Source organism: Metopolophium dirhodum, chromosome 2 (genome assembly GCF_019925205.1).
Source record: "Metopolophium dirhodum isolate CAU chromosome 2, ASM1992520v1, whole genome shotgun sequence".
In the NCBI taxonomy this organism is placed as follows: Eukaryota; Metazoa; Arthropoda; class Insecta; order Hemiptera; family Aphididae; genus Metopolophium; species Metopolophium dirhodum.
In genome coordinates, this window is record NC_083561.1 from 13238277 (window position 1) to 13260768 (window position 22492).

General features: G+C 30.0%; 2 protein-coding genes across 3 annotated transcripts; one reads left to right on the forward strand and one right to left on the reverse strand.

Annotated features, from left to right (window-relative positions):
* Positions 1 to 4485: 4485 nt before the first annotated feature.
* Positions 4486 to 18645, forward strand: LOC132939880 (zinc finger protein 774). 2 transcript variants are annotated; one of them, XM_061007290.1, is made up of 5 exons: positions 4486 to 4869; positions 5065 to 5130; positions 12407 to 13072; positions 13654 to 13833; positions 17423 to 18645. In XM_061007290.1, exons 3-5 carry the CDS (start codon positions 12422 to 12424, stop codon positions 17849 to 17851), a joined length of 1260 nt encoding a protein of 419 aa, XP_060863273.1. In that variant the 5' UTR covers positions 4486 to 4869; positions 5065 to 5130; positions 12407 to 12421; the 3' UTR covers positions 17852 to 18645. The 2 variants fall into 2 exon arrangements, with proteins under 2 accessions (XP_060863273.1, XP_060863272.1); XM_061007289.1 differs by lacking the exon at positions 5065 to 5130 and having other exon boundaries at positions 4487 to 4869.
* LOC132939881 (proliferating cell nuclear antigen) lies at positions 18492 to 22408 on the reverse strand. The gene is made up of 5 exons (XM_061007291.1): positions 21895 to 22408; positions 21645 to 21810; positions 19131 to 19275; positions 18921 to 19060; positions 18492 to 18853 (listed from the first exon to the last, which is right to left on the reverse strand). The coding sequence occupies exons 1-5, from the start codon at positions 22113 to 22115 to the stop codon at positions 18746 to 18748; spliced, it is 780 nt and encodes a 259-aa protein (XP_060863274.1). The 5' UTR covers positions 22116 to 22408; the 3' UTR covers positions 18492 to 18745.
* Between the last annotated feature and the right edge of the window lie 84 nt (positions 22409 to 22492).

Consider the following 22492-nt stretch of genomic DNA (forward strand, 5'->3'; position numbering starts at 1 on the left):
TCTTATATTTTATAAATTATAATAATAATAAAAAGGTGGAAAAGTGCGCTGGTACATTATACGTGTGATGTGAGTGGTGGGCGGTGAATCTGTGTAATTGGTGTGTTAAATTTTAGTTTAATGATATAAAATAATTGTATACGAAAAACGATTCTGAATGAAGACGGTCTGTCAGCCTATATTACAATATAAGTATATATTTATGGTATTGCTATTAAAGTAATTTATTTTGCTGTTAGTAAACAGTAGATTTAATAAAACATTTCACAAAAAACATTTAATTTGAAGTACTTTTAAGTACTTCCCATTAATATCCTATCGGTATCAACGGTTTTTTTTTTTTAGAGTTACACTTTACACAATAAACCAAATTTGATTTTGTCAAAAACCGATTTTATGTAAAAATTCCCGGTTTTCCTTAATTTTTTTTGTTTTTTCGACGCTTTTGTAAACTACTGGGAATTTTCACTTTTTACCTGTTAAATACATCTAACATGATTCACTTTCCCACCAGAAAAGATACCGAAATTGAAAATCGAAGCATTATTTTGACTACTTACCGTGTATTTACACAGACACACAAAACACACACATTATTGTAAAATCAATACATCAAAAATGTTTTTACAACAATAAATTTTTTTCTGACTATATATTTATACGGCATGCTTTTATAGGGGGGTTACGCAACGCTCTAAGTAATCGATTGCTCACTGATATCGGAAATTCGGAACTTTTCATATTTCATATTTCATAATTCAAAAAATTTTTGTTGAGGATTATGGTGAGGTTAGGTTAGGTTATATGCACTATGAGGAGTACCGATTATAAAAAATATTTAGTTTCCATTCAAGTTAATTTTATTTTGTAAATAAAGCAATAATAATTAATTTTATCAAAAAAATAAATTCAGACTATCTTTACGATGCGGATCGCCACGACCCCCCCCCCCCTCACTTCTATCCGTCAATATAATTACTCAGTAATACGCAGTACGTATAATTATATGCTAAAAGACGAATGAAAAACTAAAAATGTGATTTTTAATCACATCTTGATTCTCGAATACATACTATATATAATATAGTCTATAATAGCATATAGATATAACACATAAATTATTAATATAAATAGGTACGCTATATAACCCTATATATCAACATAATATAGTGCGAACATACGCGCGAGTTTTAAAATATTTGTCAACCTATTATATTATTATATTATGTGTGTGTACTGTGTGTAATAATACGCGGCATAATATATATCGTTAGCGGGGGAAAAAAATCAATAGCGCGTTCAAAGTGCGTGCGTCGCGGGTGTTATTTATTATATTATTCAATACGCGTAATCACTGCGTATATTACACAATATATATTATGTATACAGTACCTAGGCCGCTTGGTATATTATTATATTTTTTTGTAAACGTGTAAAACCCGCCTACGATATACGGTATACGATCCGTTGCTTTGACGGAAACAGCAACGAAGGGGATACAAATAAAAAACAGAGAGTATTCTCCGAATAAGATCCGTCTGATCGACGAACACAGAACACAGCCAATAGTGTGCGCACACTGCAGTCTATATTTTGGTACGCCGACTTCACATGCGTTTACTTGAGTTAACCATACCAATTATTATTTATTTAAGTGAATTTAGATCGCTATTAGCTACTAATTCATACTAATATTGATAAAAAAAAACTAAACGCTGCAGCGGAGATGGTCATGTCTGTCTTAATATTAAATTAATATATTGTTTTTCGGAATTTTTTTTGAATAATCATCTTTAATAATAATAATAATAATAATAACCTGATTAACCTGCGGAAAAAATAATAATTTGCCTATGTAAAATATGATCAACGCGCGCCGCAAACAAACGCTGTTTATAGATTAGACTGCAAGTCTGCTCGGTCTAGATCAATTCTGAATAATTGCACATCGGCGGACGTTGTTTAGTATTATAATGTTGTAGGACTGTGTGTAGTCGAATATGAGATGAATGATGATGTCTAAACTTTACACCTACCCTGTATAATGCAGTAAAACCAGTGCCAGTCTATGATAATCGTACCTACCTATGTATAGTATGTACAATGTACATATTAATATTATATTATATTATTGTCATAGACTCTTAAATTCGGATCGACGACGGGTGTAGTGAAACGTTAACGGATCTATAAAGCTATATTATGTAGTTTGCTTGAACTGCACCACGGCCGTAAAAATAAATCTAAACGGAACAAGTAGATAATGTTTATACTGTATTCACTGTACTTATATTCTGGCCGTCATCGGGTGAACGGAATAATGTTATTGATCGGTGTATAAATGTATAATACTCGAATAATGTAGGTACAATGTGTACCTATATTATGTATAGACTTATATATAGGTGTTATGTATTAGATTATGTTGTTTAGTCGTGATAAAATGTCAAAATATACCTAGCCAATGCTATAAAGATGAGTTACCTGAGTTTATATACACACACAGACAGATTTGAGTTGTTTAACCAAAATTACATTTTTAGTGTGGAATATGTTTAAAAAACTCAGACTTGTATTGCATTTTTAAATTTTTAAATCAGTCAAATGTTGTAGAATAATTTACATGGCTAAAACAACGATATCAATTATAATTGTAATATTATGACTTATGACATGGTTATTTTAACCCAATAAGTCAATATAGGTGAAGCCAAAATATATATAGGTAAATGTTTATCGTAGTAAACTAACGTTGATGAAATGTTGAACTATTGATAGTGAAGTTAAATTACATGCATTTTGTAATTAAATTATCATCAAGAAAAGTATACCTATATACAAACCAAATTATTTGACAATAATGAATATTGTAATAACAACATATAGATACCTTATATTAGCTATTTTATATATTTATTTCAATTTATTATTAATACGTAGTTTAGTTAAAATTAAATTTAATGTTGCGAATGTAACCAACTATCTAGTAAACGTTCATTTTGACTAAGCTTTGAATTGAAACTTTTAATTGGAATAATGTTATTTTAATCAGGAGCTTACCTATTTACTTGTATACATTATATATTATTCGATTCTGAGAATAGCAATGTGTGTGAATGCTTATGTGATTAAAGACATTTTTTAAATAATGCTCCTATATTGAGGAGGGTTTCTTGTAGTCAGTTGGATCCATTTGGTATACTTAGGTGTAAGCAATTTCCAGTGCTTTTCAAAATAATTAAACTAAAAAAAAATACGGTAAATGGGAGTACTTACTACTTACGCATAACGTTGTAGGTACGCAAAATGTTGACACCTGGGGGGGTTTTCGACAAAATCGATTTTGCATTTGTTGTTATAATTCAAAAATGAAAAACAATATTAACAGTAGATTCTTAATATTTGTAGCAAATATTTGTGTTAGCATATTCTAGGCATATATAATTTTCAAAGCGTTTTTGCTACTTTCTATTTATAGACATTTACAATTTTCCAATTTTAGCTTTTTCGCTAAGCTTGATTTTACTGCGTAAACGGTGAACTGAAAACATATATGCATAGGTAATAGGTACATATTATGTTGTAGCTGCATGTTGGTTTGCGTAACCCAAATGTAATATGTAGATGTATGATGAAAATCGTAGGAATGCACAGTTCGACATTTCGAATTTAATATACCTAGCTATAGTTTAAACTAAAATGCAAAACTCGGATGCGAGGTTTTTTAAAATATGTTTTTCATATATATACTATAAAGAGTATAGTTACGTTGCGGCTGCATAAGACCGTCTCAAGTTCTGTTGTCTGTTTAATAATATGTATTGTAATACCTATTTTATCAGCTTAGAGCATATTATTATAGACGAATACAACAATATGGATGGTTTACCTGTATACTGTATATAAGTACTTACTTGCTAAAAAAAAATTTGGTTTTTATAGACCGTTACATCTCGAGGGTTTTCTATCCACGAATATTGGTAAGAGTATATAGAAGTATATTTGTCGTCATGTATATAAGTATAAAATATCAAACTTTTGCAGCTTTGTATATAGATCACATGAACTATCAACCGTCCTATCCGGTAAATCACATATTATATATTTATATATATCAGACTTCTGGCGTCTTCTGCCATATAATATTTTAGGAACTTGTAAAAGAATAATAATGGACATCATATTGTATAAATATATAGATACCTAGGTATTATAATTTATAATATAGCGAGTAAATATGACATTATAATATGATATTGTAAATTGTAATTTCAATTATAAACTCGCTGCAGTGTACCTATATACGCTGCAGCGTCGCGGTCGTCGTATAATGTTTTCCGCTGACTTGCCAAGGAGGTTGGGTTTTTCGGCAATAAGCTCCCCCCGCCGTCGCGGAGGCGCCACCACCCTGCTCGGTGCCAGAGTGGTTGGGTGACGGGGAGAAGCGCTCGGATGTAACGTGGTGGCGGCGGCGGCGCGTGCTCGGTGTATATAGTGTGCGACGACTACTGCGACTACGGTACAGTGGCGGCCGCCGCGTCATCGGCGGTGCCAAAATCAATAATCAGTATTGTTTATCGATTTTTTTTTCCCTGCGCTCAACCGTCGGCGAAGCCGCGCGCGTTTCCCGTACAAGTCGCCCCCGTGCAGTGTGCGTATAGCGCGTGTTCATGCTCCTGCCTCGCCGACAGCTTATTTTCGCCGCGCCGACCAGTCCGCCGCTCATACGTCCCGTGCAGCAGCCACCGCACACGCATCGCCGCCGACGCCGCCGCCGTCAGCAGCTGCCGGACCCGTCGTCGTAGCCGCGCGCCAGCGTACTAGTTGGCGTTGTGGATCCGTTGCCGGACGAAAGGCCAGCGACCGCAGGTAAAAAAATATTACGAACAGAAGCCGAGGTATCTGTCATCGTAGCGGGTGTACCATAGTACCTACATAATATATATAGTAGTAATCGCACATCGTCACCACCACCACCACCACCACCACCTGGCTATACAATTATATTATTATGTGTCGTGACTATAACAACATTATAATATTACGTTAATTTTATATTTCTAGCCGATGATGGGAACGCTGTGGTAAAAAGCTCGTCCATAAACCGGTTTCCGACGAGGCTTTATATAGGTACCAGCTATAATTTATCTATAACACTATAAGCAGAGTATATTATTACATCAGGCTTCTGCAGTGGACTTACATCATGCATAGATAGTATTTCGGTATATAGATCATATTATACATGATATAATATATACCTACTTCGCCTGTGCTGCGTCTTGCATTGGATATAATATATATTGCAGGTGATACTGATACACCAAGTATGCTGTATTTTTCCCTTTTAATAATGAATTAACTCAAATTCTAATCTATCAATTTTTTTAACACATACTTACTTTAGGACCATATTTTAAAATTCATACTTCGATTATTTATACAAAATTAGGAGTGTCCAGTGGCGATCAAGCCCGGATTAAAAATCAATTGGGTCCCGGGACACCATACACTTATAGTGGCCCCCCTTTCAACTTTAACTTCAAAATAATTGTATCATTACATATTAACGACTTTATATTATTGTATAATTTTTTACCATACAAAAATATACAGGATGTATCTTATATGTCATTGTACGCGGCTTTTTTTAACAATTATGGATCAATGATATGGAATTTCGTTAAAACAAAAAAAGACAAGTTTCTCTATTTTTAACAGGCAATTATTTTATAACCTATTCAACATTTTTAAACCAATAATAAAATCGACTTTATTTTTTCAAATGGTTACCACCATATTTTTTGATGGATTCTGCTAAAGCTTTTTTTCTGAACATTTTGACGGTAAATTGATCAATTTTGGTTCACTAGGTTAACTATGGTTCTCTAAATTTTAATATAATATGCATTAATACTTTCAACTGAAATACCTAATTTACAAGAGCTACAAGAAGCTACTCTAAACATTTTTTTCTTATAACTACCTTTTTATATACTTAAATAATTAAATCGGTAATCTAAAATGCTCAAAAAAAAAAAAAACAATTATTTTATAATTATTAATAATAATTTACCTACATACCTACTTACATATTTTTTTTTAAAACTGTATTGGACGCGTTAAAAAAAATATATTTTGGGGATAAATATGGCCCCCCAAAATTAATTGGCCCCGGGACCGTGCCCCTCTTGGCCCCCCTTAATCCGGCCTTGGTGACGATACCAACTTCTTATTTTTAAATGAGAATCTCCCTTATTCCTGCAAATTGTTGAGTAGATAACTTTTTATAGAAAAACAATCTGCACAACAGTTTACAGTAAAAATATTGGTTCTCATTTGAACTAAAAAGCTTGTATCACCACAAAGCACTCCCCAACTGTTACAAAAAAAACTCATATTTGAAAATATGAACTTTAAGTAGCTTCTGATAAAATGAGAATCTGAATAAATAAATTATCGAATTCTTGACGAATTATACTGTATATTATTATAGTATTATGAACATATGATAGGTAACCTAACCCTATTAGGAATACACATTTCTCAGTACCTATATACAACGCATATTTAATCAGTTTTTTAATAATTGTATTGTTATTATTGTAACGTATTATTAGTATAACAATAACCTCGGCGGCTCGATGTGGGATCGAACCCCACCCAGGCATAAATATTTATGACACTGATTTTCAACTCGACATGGTGTAGTGCAGATTTTGCTGATCGTGAGAAAAACTACTCCAGCACGTGTGCTTTACATTATTATACATTTTCGTAACTTATATATTATATATATGTATATATATATATATATAATATTTAGTTACTCGCCTATTGGCACAATAATAAGTAGGTGCTCGGGTTGCTAAAAATCTCTTAGTTTAATTTTAGCTCCTCCTGTTGGCTAGTTCCAAATTATTACAAATTAGGAAAATGTTTTTTTTTACCTATTATTATTATCAGTTATCATTATAAGTTTATCACACAACAAAACTTGTATTTTATATACTTACGATGTTTTTATTTGCTCTATATAAACTAAATGTTTATGAAAAATGGAATCATTGGTAATTCAGAATGCTAGTCGACTTTTTTGTTGTACTTGTAAGTAGTTTAGGTAATTTTCTGCATTTTCAACAAAAATGATAAATATTATCTTCAATTTGAGTTTCGAAATATTTTACTGAAAGAAAATTAATGTCTTCATATTTTACTTGATTTGCTTTGATTGCCTTCAATACTGAAGATACTTAAGTACTGTAATAGAGTAAATATTTCCATACTACGATTGTTTTTTATTAATTTATAAAAAAAATATATCCCGAGTTAAGAAGTGGAAAATCATAAAATTAACCATTGGCAATTATAATTATTGGGTTTGTATTATATATTTAAATTAAAACATAACGGAAAACCATAAAAAGTTTATATAAATCACTTAAATAAGGGATTAAGGGAATGTTATATACAATTTTAAAGATTTTTAATTTTTATCAAATTATAAAAAAACTAAGAAAATTTAAACATTTAAAATCCTTTTAAATACCTTAAAATTAGTACAAATATTTTTAAAATTTTCAATTAAAATTTAAAATAACAATTTAAAACAAAAAAAATTGACATACCTACATACCTACCTATACAAATCATTATAAAAAAAAAAGGTGGATAAGTGGATGTCACTCTGCTGCACAGTAGGTTACAAGTGGGTCACTGTAATGGATGGTGTTAAATTTGAATTCAATGATATAATATCATTGTATAAGAAAAACGATTCTGAGCGAAAACGGTCAGTCAGCCTATGATATTACCAAGTATATTTGATGATATTATTGTGAATACAGTAATCTATATATAACCTATTTACGTGGAGCCTTGTTTTAAATTTTCAATCCTTAGCCATAAAAGTTAAACATTTTATACATTTTTAACTAAAAAAAATTATTAAATTATAAATTTGATAAATGTTGTCAAAATTTGAACTTTAAATGCTTATAAAAAAAATTGTGCATATGTATTTTTAATATTTTTCAACTGCTATTAGAACGATTATCAGGAGCCTTATATACATTTTCACGTTTTTTTACCCAACAAATAAAATTTTATTGATATTTATAGATAAAAAAACTAAAAAAATTGAAAACTGACAATGTCCGCAAACAGCTCAAAAAGAGTCAAAATATTTTCAAAATTTTATGGTGTATAGAAAATGCTAATATAAACATTCAGTGAAATTTTCAAGTATCTACAGTCATTCGTTTTAATAAAATAAGAAAATTGTTACATGAGAAATCGAGTGAATATCAAATTTTGTAAAAATATAAATTTCAGACGCTCCTAAAAATTTAACTTAAGTTTCTTGTAGATATTTTTTTTTTGATAAAGGTAGATAAATTTATGAGGAATCTTATATTACATTTTCAAATCTTAGATTTAAAAAGAAAAATTTTTATGAATTCTCAACTCAAAATAATTTGCTAATTTTCGTGATTTTTCAGTATTTTGTCAAAATTTGAACTTTAAATGCTTATAAATAAAAACTTTGACTAAGGATTTTCAATTTTTTTCATCTGCCTTTGAAACAATAACCTAGGAGCCTTCTATTAAATTTTCAAGCTTTTTTACTCAACAGAAAAAATTTTATTGATATTTATAGAAAAAAAAAACTAAAAAAATTTAAAACTGACAATGTCCGTAAACAGCTCAAAAAGAATCAAAATATTTTCAACATTTTATGGTGTATAGAAAATGCTAATATAAACATTCAGTCAAAATTTCATGTCCCTACGGTCATTTGTTTTAGAGTTACACCAAAAACCAAAATCGATTTTCTCAAAATTTTTCTTTTGTTTTTCACGTCGCTTGTGAAAACTACTGGAAAAATTTTACTTTTGATCCCCCAAAGTACCAACTAGATTCACTTTCCTATCAGGAAAGTTACTATTGAAGAAAATCCAAGCACTTTTACTGTCCTAAAAGGTGATGACAGACACAAAAATAAAAAAAAATAAAAAAAATAAAAAAAAAACACACATCATTGTTAAATCAATACATTCATTGCTTCGCTCAGAATCTAATAAATTAATCGCAGCTTCGTTAATTTAATCCAGTGGTCAGTTATACGTGAAATTGTTAGGTACTATAGGAACCTAAAAATGGCTTTCTAATGTTTAAATAACATCGTAATTATATTAATCTAATACTAGATTAGGTTAGAAATTAGGTTAACCTAACCTATATAGAATTTATATTCGATGGTAGTACCTATAAATACTAATATATTAACTAATATATTAATAATTTTAAGTTCAAATTTAAATTTTTTTTTTATTAAATTTTAGCTAGATATATACAATATACCTATATGATTAATCAACATAATTCGAAAACGTCTTTAATTAGCTCAAAAAGAGCCAAAATTATATAATTTATTTCTAGAAAATTCTAATATAAATATTTTGTGAAAATTGCATCTACAGTTATAATTATCGAATTAAAATTGTTTTACATTTTTGAATCACAACAAAAACAAATTCGATTTTGTTTAAACCTGGTGCTCACTAAATACTCCCGTAAACGTTTTTAATCTTTTCTTTTTTATTTTGATATATACTGGGAATTAATTCTACCCTTAAGAAAAACTAAATCCAATTTACTTCCAAAAGCCTTTATCGACATAAAAGAAGAAGATTGATTAGGTTGAGCCATTAAATGCTATAAAAATTGTCTTTACAGTTTTAGACACAACAAAAAAACGTATAGATAGGTAAGTATATCATTAAAAAATCAATACATTCATATTGCTACACTCAAAATCTAAAATGGTCATTAGCATTTTGTAGGGGGTTATGGTTGGTGGAGAAACACGTGTATGTTAGGCTAGGATTCGTCACTAAAAACCCGGGTGGTCACCCATCCGGGAACTAGTGACGCCGGCCGATGTTTGCCTTCAGAAATTGAAGTTAACATAGTAGATGACCTAAACAAAATGTATCGTAAACTTCAATAAATTATTAATTTTTATTCGTATTATTATTAATTGACATGTCATATACTTTAGGGAACGGTAATTCATCACAAAAACTTATTGTATCGATGAAAGTGCAAGGGCATATGGCTATCCATCTTTGTTTCCACAGTAGAACTTCTTTATTTAGAATATTGTCTCATGAGCTTATGACAATTGGCCACTGTTTATTGACATCACTTCCATACTTGTCTCTATTTCATTTTCAGATAATTGTATTAGTTTGTTTGATATAAAGTTCTGAATAATCTAGAGTGTATTTTTGTGCTTAGTAAAGCTAAGGTATGATTGCGAGATGAAGTAGCCAATAGACGCAATGAATACATAGCGGTGCATTTGAATTGCGTCCATAAATGATATTTTGTCTGAGTTGCGTCCGTGGTTTTGTCACGACAAATCCATAGGTGTATAAGGGGGCTTCAGATCTAGCATATTTTTAATAAGTAAATTATAAATAAAATGTTTAGGGTCTATGAGAATTTTTTTTGGGGGGGGGGCTGAAGCCCACCCAAGCCCCCCTAATTACGCCTATGGACAAATCCTAGTTTTTCTCACAACATATGTACGAGACACGAGTTGCGTCCTGGACTCCTGGTTAATAATTGATATAATATACATATTTTCCTTCCCACTGTGGAGTGAGGACTGTCATTTATATAAATGGTGTGGTTAAAAATTTTAAATATATAATAAAATATTTATTGTTCTAATAGTAACTATTTATTCATTTTATAAAATGGGTAAATTTTTGGGTACCTACAATTTTCGAATGAACTCAAGACGTGATATATTTTTGTTTTCAAACTGAGCCATACTATTTTTATAACAATTTTATTTTTCTACATCCTCTCTTCGTTTATTTGTTAAATTTGATTTCCACATTTTAGCATAAATGTTAGTTTGAACATTTTTTAATACTTCTACAAACTGGAAAATGTTAGGTTACAATGAATAAAACATTCCATTTAATTTTGAGTGAAACGATTAACATGAGACGTTGGTGGTACGTATTAACGAGTTTGAGAACACTTAAATTGTTAGTAGTCTTCATTGCAGATGCTAAGTCAACAATAACTTTTTGTAGATAGATTGATAGTGGATGAGCCAAAGAAAAAATTTCTTAAGAATTTGCAAAAAGTACAGTCTAATTTTTCCGAATACGAAAGGTGAAAGCCTAAAGAATTCCAGTAACCAGTGTCTTTGAAATTTGAGATTTCTTGTTCCACTGATGGGAAATTTATCCAACTCATTTGGTATCCATACATTTTTCAAAGTCGTATATACTTTTCAGATTTTATCATTAGTCAACATCATGATATTGGTCTCTATGTACTAATGCTAAGAGTATAAGTATAAGATTTTGAAACATCGATGATCATAAGTTTGCGAGTGTATTTGTGTACTGATACTAAATGCTGACTCATTTAATATTTAAACCTATTAAGTATTTATAATAGTTTTTTTTTAATGTATAGATTATATTGACCCTACTGAAAGTTAATTAGGTACCAAATAATAATAGCCTTATTAAGGCCTGAATTATTTTTTTTTATTCCCGATCTCTTATAGTTTGGTTTGTCTTTACTGTCACTGGACACTATGAGTCATTGTTATAATTTGGATCACTTGTACTGGGTAAATTTTGGTCTCTACTTTCTATATCAAGTTTAAGTTTTTTTAGTATCCACTTATTATTTTTAATATACTCTAATTTTTAAACACCAGACTTCAAATGTGATTAAATAGTTGAAGTTATTAATGATAATATTATATTTACTACTTATAAGGCTTAAAATATTTGCATTTATGAATAAAACAATTTTAACAACGTAGGTACTTGTAGTAGTTCCATTCGTCACTATAAGTTTGATAACTTCGGGGGTGTTACCTATAGGGTTTGTTTATTTGATGTTAATTATAATTTATAACATAATATAATATACCTATATTACAGTCATCATAATATACATGGACACTAGAGCGTTGATCTAGAAATCTAAAATATGGGGGGGGGAGGAAATTAAAAAAATACAATTATAATTTTAGTATATAGGACCTATGTCATAGGTAATAGATTATAGATATTTTATAACAATATTAATAATTGTATTAATGTTTTAAATTTATAGAGTTATAGACAAACGGATTATTCTTTAAATAATTAAACACAATAGGTTATTAAATGTAATATATGTATACAATTTTTAATGAGGGTTTAAAGGCCCTTAGTCCCACCCTAGATTCGCACCTGGGGATACATACTCAATTATTAATTGGGCGTTATAGCTTATTTACAGCCTATTAAATTAATATTATTAGAAAACTACCTACCCACAATAAGGCAATAAATAAATTACGAACGCTATTTCGTTTCAGGTTACCACCGGCATTATGTCCAATATGGCAAATGCTGAAAATTACCAATTGAAATGGCATAGTCACGGTGCTCATTTACATTCGACTATTGCAACGTTACACGGCACCACGGCGTTCACCGACGTGACCCTAAGTACGACTGACGGCCGCAACGTGTCGGCGCACCGTTTCGTATTGTCGGCCTGTAGCGCGTACCTGAACCAGGTATTCCAAAGCTGCCTGTCCAACAACCTGGTAATAGTACTGCCGGCTGACATCAGTTACCGTACACTTTGCATACTGCTCCAGTACATGTACAGCGGTGAGGCAACGGTCACCAACAGCCAGTTGGACCGAGTGCTTAAGGCCGGCGAAGTGTTGAGGGTGAGAGGGCTGTGCCGGAGCAACGAAAACACCGTGGGCGTGGTGCCCAGACAGCAGACGCCCGACAACAAGGACGACAAGTCAAAGCAGAAGTCCAAAGGTGACATGCCACTATCGGTGTTGTCCGACGGAAACGAGAACAAGGAAAACGAAAAGGACAAGGACAACGATGACGGCGAGGTGAAAAAAGAAAATTCTGAAAACGAAGACCCCATGCACAATGCATTACAGCTGGAGATCACCGTCAAGGAAGAACCGTTGGAATGGAACGACAGTGATCGAACTGAAATGACCATTCAACCGGTAAGGGATTTTAAAAAGTACATATTCAAGTATGGAATTGAAAATTATAATATGTTCCCCAAGATATTAAGTTTTGACTGGCATAATTAAGTAGGTACCATTTAGGTGCATTAATAGTTAATACCTATACCTACGACCTACCTCACAAGAATGTGCATAAAAAGTAAATTTCCCTATTGTCAAATTTAAAATTAAAAACATTATTGGTATTTTATACGTTGGTTTTTTTTACAATATTTCAATTTTTAAGCAAGTTATTACGAGTACCTACGTACAATATTATAATCTGAAAACGTTCAAGTATATCGAATAAAAGTTGAAACATTGTAAAAAAAGCTAACTGCACAAATACAAATAATGTTCTTATAACATTAAATTTGAATCTTTGAGAATAGGCAATAGCTAATAGGTTAATTTAGTCTAATATTAAAGCTAACAACACATGATTGGTCCTACTGAAAGCAAATTTGCTAATTTACACGTGGATCGGAAATAAAACAAGTTGGTAGTGTGCTGACATCCTCTTAGGCCAATATCTATTATATTTATAAAATAAAGATTTTCTTCATGTACATTTTCAGGAACTTTATTCCAATTACGACGATGATGACGAGGAAGCTGATTCTGATTATTATGCTCCATTGACATGCGATATGTGTCAAGAAACATTTCGAACGCCAGCCCTTTGGGTTAGACACATACAAACTCATGAATTAGGCTCAATTACCGATTTACCAAAAAGAAAACGGAGAAAAACCACAGTACGTGTATTATATTTATTTTATATACCCAGGGCTGGACAAGTTACTCAATTTATTGTAACTGATTACAAGTTACTAGATTCTTTTATGTTGAGTACATTGGCGCAACTAGAATCATTTTTTTTAAAGGGGGGGCTAGAATTTTATCAACAGCAGAGACCCGCAGGGTCTTCGCCCCCGCACCCCCTCACTAATATATTGACTTGCTACTAACAATACACAAATAAATTAATTTAAAACTAGGAAGTGAATTAAAAAAATTTAATTAAAATTATATAGGTCTATACCACGACACATTTTTAATTCAACTTTTACTCAAATACAACATGTACATAATATTAAGTAATATCAATCATATAAAATAATATAAAATCAATAGATACTAATTTTCTATTAGTTACTGAAAATGTATCAATAATTGTTTTTGTGTCTAGACTCAACTCACTCAAGACTATTATAGTTACATCTCTTTTGATATTCAGTATTAATACATATCTTGTCCCTTCGTTCTTGTCTCATTGTTGTTTTCTGACAAGCTTTTAATCACCGCACTGAACATTTGCAGGTTGCGCAACTAACAAGTATAGCGAAAGCTACTTGTAGCAATGTATACAAATTTAGGTAGACATCTTCAGTATAACTACTTGTTTAATATCATCAAAATCAAAGTTTTTTTTAATTTTAATCAGGCAATTTTTGGCAGCAAGCAATTTTTCTTATCACTAAAAATCTTAATTCCTAAAGCGTTGATAAAATAATTTTTTTTTTTAAATGTGAACAAATTTGGGGTTTTTTTAATTTGAAAAAAGGACGATTTTTTAAAAAAAACACCAAATTCGTCAACTTTTTTTAAAATTATTTTATCAACTCGTTATGAATTATGATTTTTAGTGATAAGAAAAATAGCTTGCTGTCAAAAATTGCCTGGTTAAAATTAAAGAAAATGCTAAGCCCCCCCAAGCCCGCACTTATTGCGCCTATGGTTGAGTAACTAGATACAAGTTACAGTTGTATACTTATATGTTATTACTAAGTTACATTTAAAGTTAAAACTTACATTAGTAAATGTACCTATAAAGAATTATTGACCGGCCAGGGGTTAGGTAAAATCACGTCACAGTCGTTATGTTAGGAAAAAAAATGTATCAACTATAATCGTACAACCACTGAATATCCAGTGGCCTGATAAATTGTGAAAACCAAAATGAACGTATATAAGAAAAAATCTTGACCATAATATATTTTTAATATTTTTAAACTGGTACCTATTGTAACTATGTGTGAGGACCCTTCAGCCTTATGTATTAAATTTTTAAGCATTTTGACCAAACGAAGAAAATTTAATTTACATTTATTGAAAAAAATAACTGAAAAAGGTGGGCAACTGGGCAAGTGGGTGTCGCCATGCTGTACAGTAGGTTATAAGTGGGTCACTGTAATGGTCGGTGTTATATTTGAATTCAATGATAAAATATATATACCAAAGAAAAACGATTCTTAGCAAAGACGGTCAGTCAGCCTATGATATTACTTAGTATATTTTATGATATTATTGTGAATAAAGTAATTTATATATAACCTATTTACGTGGAACCTTGTTTTAAATTTTTAATCCTTAGTTATAAAAGTTGATCATTTTATACATTTTTAATTACAAAATAATTATTAAATTTTAAATTTGGTAAATTTTGTCGGAATTCCAACCATAAATGCTTATAAAAAAAAATTGTGCCTATGTATTTTTAATATTTTTCAACTGCAATTTAAGCAATATATCAGGAGTCTTGTATTAAATTTTCACGCTTTTTACCCAACAAATAACATTTTATTGACAATTATAGGAAAAAACCAAATTAATTAAAAACTAACAATGTCCGTAAACAGCTCAAAAAGAGTTAAAATATTTTCTAAATTGTATGGTGTATAGAAAATGAAAATATAAACATTCAGTGAAATAACAAAATCGTTACATGAGAAATCAAATGAATATCCAATCTTGTAAAAATTTGATTTGCTAGTAGACATTTTTTTGTTGATAAAGATAGACAATCTTCTGAGGAATCTTGTATTACATTTTCTATTCTCAGATTTAAATAGAAACATTTTTATGAATTTCTAACTCAAAAAATTTGAACATTTTTGTGAATTTTACGTATTTTGTCAATATTTGAACTTAAAATGCTTAAAAAAAAAAATTGTGACTGGATTTTTAATTTTTTCATCTGCCTTTGAAACAATGTACTAGGAGCTTTCTATTAAATTTTCAAGCTTTTTTAACCAACAATTAAATTTTATTGATATTTATGGAAAAAAAACTAAAAAAAATGGAAACTGAAATTGTCCGTAAACAGCTCAAAATATTTGGAAAATGTTATGGTGTATAGAAAATGCTAATATAACATTTTCCAAATATTTTGACTTATTTTGAGCTATTTACGGGCATTTTTAGTTTCCATTTTTTTTATTTTTTTTTTTTCTATAAATATCAATAAGTGGCTCAGTTGCACTAAAAACCGAAACCGATTTTCCGTAAAAATTCCCGTTTTTTCGTTAATTTTTCACGGCGCTTTTAAACTACTGAAAATTTTTTACTTTTGACCCCCAAAAGTACCAACTAGATTCACTTTCCTATCAGAAAAGATACTGTTGAAGAAAATCATTTTTATTGTCCTAAAAGGTGATGAAAGACACAAAAAAAAAACACACATCATTGTAAAATCAATACATTCATAGATCCGCTCAGAATCTTAAATGATAGAATAAACATATGGTGTACATTTCAAGTATCTACGGTTATTGGTTATTAAATAACAACTAAATAAGAAAATCGTTGTATGAGAATTTGTTAATTTACGGGAAGAAACCCGATGTCTAACTTCAAACGCTCGTAAAAAATTTAATATGACTTTCCAGTATAGACATTTTTTTTTGCTTTTGCAGACCCACTTATGAATTAATAAAGCACAAAAAGTACAATATAGCTTTAATTGTAACTTGTAAATTTTTTATAAAGTTTCAGGAAAGTTTGTAACTGGTTACAAGTTACATTATAAATGAATAATTTGTTACCTACCTGTTAGAAGTTACAAAAGTAACAGAGCTACATAGCTTAGTTACATGTAACTATGATATGCCCAACCCTATAATCTGTATATACCTATATGCATAGACGCAATTTTTGATAGCATCATTGAATTTTTATTGACTATAATATTATGTTATAGGTATTTGGAAACATTTATTTCTAAGACTATCATTTTCATAATAATACATAGGAATAATTTATAACAATATGATAATATTATAATATCATAATAATATTAACATATTATTAATAACATACTCTCAGGATAATAATACAGATAATAATGTGTTATGTTATAGGTAATTGCTTATATTAAGATTAATGCAAAGGTGTATAAAATCATGGGGGGGGGGCAAAGCCCCCCACTCATCACTTAAATCGACATAAATCTAGCATCCCCCTAAACTTAACCCAAATTACGCCTATGCAGCTATTTGGTTAGCAAACAGTATTGTAAACATTTTAATGGGATCCTAAAGATTCTTTTTTTAAATTACAAAACAGGATGAAGATGACGGAGGTGAGTTACCCCCCTTACGTTGTGAACTATGCCAACAAGAGTACCAGACACCCGGAGATTGGGTGCGGCATATTCAAAGTGCACATACAGAAGAACAGCTGGCCATTACAAATAGTTTAGCGAGTGGTGGATCGGGCATATTACCTTCAGCCAAAAGACCGCGACCGAGAATAATGAATGGCCGCAAAGTGTGTCCAACTTGTACAAAGACATTTCCGTCGCATGCGAGCATGTTGATACATAGTCGAACGCACACAGGTGAACGACCATACCAGTGTGGTGTCTGCAATAAAGGTTTTAATGTAAAAAGTAATTTACTGAGACACATGAGAACATTACATGATACAGTTATAAGTCCTAATGCCATGGTCGAATACTGTAATGCCCAAGACGAAGTACCCCCTACAACATAAAAATATTAAATTTAACATAATTGTTCATAAATTTAGATTACATTTTTACTTTTTTGGTCTAACTTATTTTTAGAGAGTTCATGAATATACTCAATTGCTAATTGCATAATTGAATTTACAAATCTATTTTACATGGAAACTTTCCAATTTAATTTACTTTCCTTAAAATCTTTCAATTTTTATCGACAGCTTATACGTCATGTATATCGATAATGAGCTCCTTTAAAATTTTACTTCCAATTTACTTATAAGACAATTTACAACACATGAGTGTTGTAAAAAATTATACCAAATTCATACTGTTTTATATTAAATAATGTTACTTTTGTTTTAGTGCATCGCTTTTTATCTTTCCAGCATTTTTTTTTTTTAACTTTTACTGAAATATATCATAGTTTTGATACTAGTACAAAATAAGCAGATGTTAAGAAATAAAAATTATTTTTCAACAATGATAAAACGATCATTGTCTTCCTGCATATATTGAATTATATTATAATATTGTGTAAAATCCTAATAAAGTGTATATAGTGATGTAAAAATAATTAGGATCTCATTCCATTTTACATTATTTTCAAAGATTTTCTACTTATAGCAAATATTTATTATATTTATCCCAAATCCCAATAATAATGTGAAATTGTAATATTAAAAGTGTACTTTTATTATATGCTCAGTAATTCAATAATTATTGTTAATTACTATACATTACATTTCTTTCAGTACTTTATTTTTTACGATCTTATAATGTTGTAAATATTTAATAGAAATAAATGAAAATAAAAATATTAAAACTGTTTTTTTTTTCCATGTATACAAATAAGAATTCTGTTAAATTGCTCAAGTAATAAGTTTGTCCTTAAGATCTATTTTATATAAATGATATAATTAATATTAATCGTCTTCTTCAATTTTAGGTGCTAAATAATACCGGATATAACCCAACTCTTCAATTTGGTATTCTACAACTAGTGGGACATCTCCAGACATTGATAGAATAACCTAAAAATGAAAATAAATGTTAGTTAAATAATAAAATAAATTTCACCAAACTATAAAAATAACGTACTTGTGGAGATAATGGAGCTGCTTTACAAAACAAATTCAGGTAACGACAAGCAAATGTCAAACATACAGCTTGTTGCATTTCAATGGTAACTCCTTCTTCTTCTTTATCGATTGATGAGTTTTGCGAAAGTTTGACATTAGCTAATTGAATTTAAATAAAAACAATTAACAACTATTTTGTACAATATTACTAAAATACTGTTAAGATTACCTGATCCAATATCACCCGAAGTAGAGAATTTTACACCATCTTTTGTACAAGCAATAATAACAGATTCTCCAAACTGACTCAAATCTCTACAAATTCTTGCAAATTCAGTCGAAGGCATCTTAATTATACAAGAATAATTTGTTTCCTAAAAATAAAAATATAAACATTCATCACCCATATATTTCAACTCATAATAAATTAAAACCCATTATGCATTATACAAATAGTAAGTATGGTTTTATATTTAAAAAAAATTATATTCAGTTGACATAGCTCAAAGCAGGGTGGTCCAACTTTTATCATTGACAGGCCAATTTACAGTTTCATAAATTACTGGGAGCTGTAAAAGAAAAAAAAATCTCTCACCACGAGAATTCGGATTTGTTATGGCTGCTAACACGTACCTATACTCTCTCCAGCGAGAGAATGCACCGATTCTGCGCAACCCCCGTGTCATCTTGCTATCGAAACTTATGACAGGGTGCTGCGCGGGGAAACCAGTTTTGGTGGTGTGCGGCATGTTCTCTCGCTGGACAGACTATACATATAAACATAGAGAGCTGACTTTAATCATGGCTTTGAATGTTACTCATTGCACTCATCGTATACCTACGTCTTATAATAATTTTTTTATTTTTGTCTGTCGTCATCGTTTGGGGCGGTAAAACTGCTTTGATTTTCTTCAACAGTATCTTGCTTGATGGCAAAGTGAATATAGTTGGTGCATTAGGGAGGTCAAAATTTAAAATTCCCAAGTTTCTAAAAGTGCCGGGAATACAACATAAACATTAAGGAAAAACAGGATTTTTAAACAAAATCGATTTTGGTTTTTGGTGTAACTCTAAAACAAATGACCAGTAGATACATGAAAATCTCAATACATGATAAAATTTTCAAAATATTTTGATTTGTTTTAACTGTTTACGGACATTTTCAGTTTCTAATTTTTTTTTGGCTTTTTTCTACGAATGTCAATAAAATTTTATTTGTTAGATAAAAAAGCTTGACAATTTAATACAAGGCTCCTATATATTGCTATGATGTAATTTTAAAAATATTAAAAATCCAGTTACAATTTCTTTTTTATAAACATTTAAAGTTCAAATCTTGATAAAATATGTAAAATCATAAAAACTTGGAAATTATTAATAGTTGGATATTTTTTAAAATATTTCTGTAATACAAGATTTCTCATAAGTTTGTCTACCTTAATCAAAAAAAAAAATGTCTACAAGATAGTAAAATTAAATTTTTATGAGGGTTTGAAGTTCATATTTTTATAAAATTGGTTTCTAAATCATCCTCGATTTCTTTTGTTCAAAAACAAATAACTTTAAATACATACCTAACCAAAAAATCTAAAAATATACATAAACACAGTTTTTTTTAATAGTTATTTTAAGTTTGGACGAAATTACATATTAAATAATCAAGAATAACAACTGTAGTTATTTTTTGTAATTTTATAACATTAATTCAACCGGCTACCATATTAATAATAAGTAATAACAATATAAATAAAATATTCTACACAGACAAACTGTCTCAGTTCAAAATCGTTTTTCGTATACTATATTATCATCATGGACCACGGTGGCTTTTTTTATTTATACAACTTCCATAACTAGACTATTACAGCTCAACAATCACATAATCTAATTTATACTAGTAATTTTTAATCAATATATAGAATAATCGAGGGAAAACAAATTAATTTGAATTAATGAGAGGTGAAAAATTTTAAGTATATATTACACATTTAAGTTTAGATTATGTAGGTAAGGTACGATAACATTTATAAACTACGATAATATTTCATTATTAGTTTCATTACGAGTACATCAAATGTATAGATTGTACATAATCTATATATGTACATACATATGAACTTACATATTATAACCTAATTGCGTTTAAGGAAATTTGAATTAGAGGTTCATGGAAAAAAATTTAATTGTAGAGTGTGTTCCACAGACACATTTTGAATTATCGAGGAGACCGAAATACATTTATCTTCTTCTAATTATAGAGGTTTTCTCAAGGGACTCAGCGTTTAGTTTGATTTTTAGAGATTTTCGAATTATTGAGTGATTACTGTAATATTATATTATAGTTTCTATACCATATTATCATTGTAATTCAGTAATATAAAAAATTGACACGAGTCATCATACTGATGATGTAAAAAACTTATTTGAACTAAGGAATTAATTATCAATTAGTAAGTAGTTTATGTTACAAGGTGCTATTGGATTCATAATTGGTTCAGATTAATAAAACTGCCCTCCTAATAATCCATGTTCAATAGGTAGGTCTCGTTAAGTTTTAAAATGATTTATGATAATTTTGAACCCCCAAAACGTACCTGAATATATTAAATTGTTTCTATCAAATGTGCAATAAAAAATAATTAATTTTGAAAGAACAATGGGTTAGGTTATGTGGGGGGATTTAGCTGTTCTAGGCAAATATTTTAAAACAAATTTACTAATTAAAGATTAACTTTCAACATACAGGTATACCAAGATGTTCTTGATCCAAATTCATGAGTTTCATTTCATAGTCTGACATTTTCTCCTGGTTCGATGTTTCAAACATAATAGTGAGAGTATCTGCATTATCTTGAGCTTTGATAGTCATAATGTCATCATTAGAACAACATTTCATGATTTTCACCATGCTAAATTAATATACAAACATAATAAATTAATAAATATAATTTTCATCAACTACCTATTACAAGTAATAATGTGCTTATGTATACCTTTCTAGATTGATGCCCATTGACAAGTTCCTGTCACAGCGAAACTTATCAAAACCAGTACTTTTCAAACACATGGATACTAAGCTGACATGGGCGTCGTCCATGGCCTGAAGTTGAATCCCAGAATCGGAACAATCAAATGTCGCTTCTTTTAATAGTTCTTTAATGGCTTCCAAAATCTTTTTGAGCTGGCCACTCTTCAAAAGTCTTGCTTCAAACATAGTGTATTGGGTAATTAGGTTCGGGAAAAATAAATTATATTATAGAAGAGTTAATTGAGAACACCGACAATACAAAGCGGGTTTCAGTGAGAAAATTTAAAATACTAAAAATTAAATCAACGACTTAATAGTTAACACTTAAAGGGAACAATATAATGAAATTGAACGTTGCCGATTGCCGAAAGCCGAAGTCACTTTTCTACTCGGTACTCAACGACTCACAAAAGATAGCGCCCATAAACGCGGGAAAATGGCGGCATTTGGCAATGTGACCAACAGAAGAACTTCCGGAATTTTCAAAATCTTAACTTTTTTAAACAATTCATAGTATACGGTAATTTTTCTAAATTTTGGTTTACGAAATTTATAGAAAAATA

Excerpts from the sequence above, each read along its gene's own strand:
- LOC132939880 (XM_061007290.1), top strand. The coding sequence starts at position 12,422 with ATGTCCAATATGGCAAATGCTGAAAATTACCAATTGAAATGGCATAGT. Across the intron at positions 13,073-13,653 it reads CTGAAATGACCATTCAACCG|GAACTTTATTCCAATTACGA; the intron begins GTAAGGGATTTT and ends GTACATTTTCAG. Across the intron at positions 13,834-17,422 it reads GAAAACGGAGAAAAACCACA|GATGAAGATGACGGAGGTGA; the intron begins GTACGTGTATTA and ends ATTACAAAACAG.
- LOC132939881 (XM_061007291.1), bottom strand. The coding sequence starts at position 22,115 with ATGTTTGAAGCAAGACTTTTGAAGAGTGGCCAGCTCAAAAAGATTTTG. Across the intron at positions 21,811-21,894 it reads ATGGGCATCAATCTAGAAAG|CATGGTGAAAATCATGAAAT; the intron begins GTATACATAAGC and ends ATATTAATTTAG. Across the intron at positions 19,276-21,644 it reads AAGAACATCTTGGTATACCT|GAAACAAATTATTCTTGTAT; the intron begins GTATGTTGAAAG and ends TTTTATTTTTAG.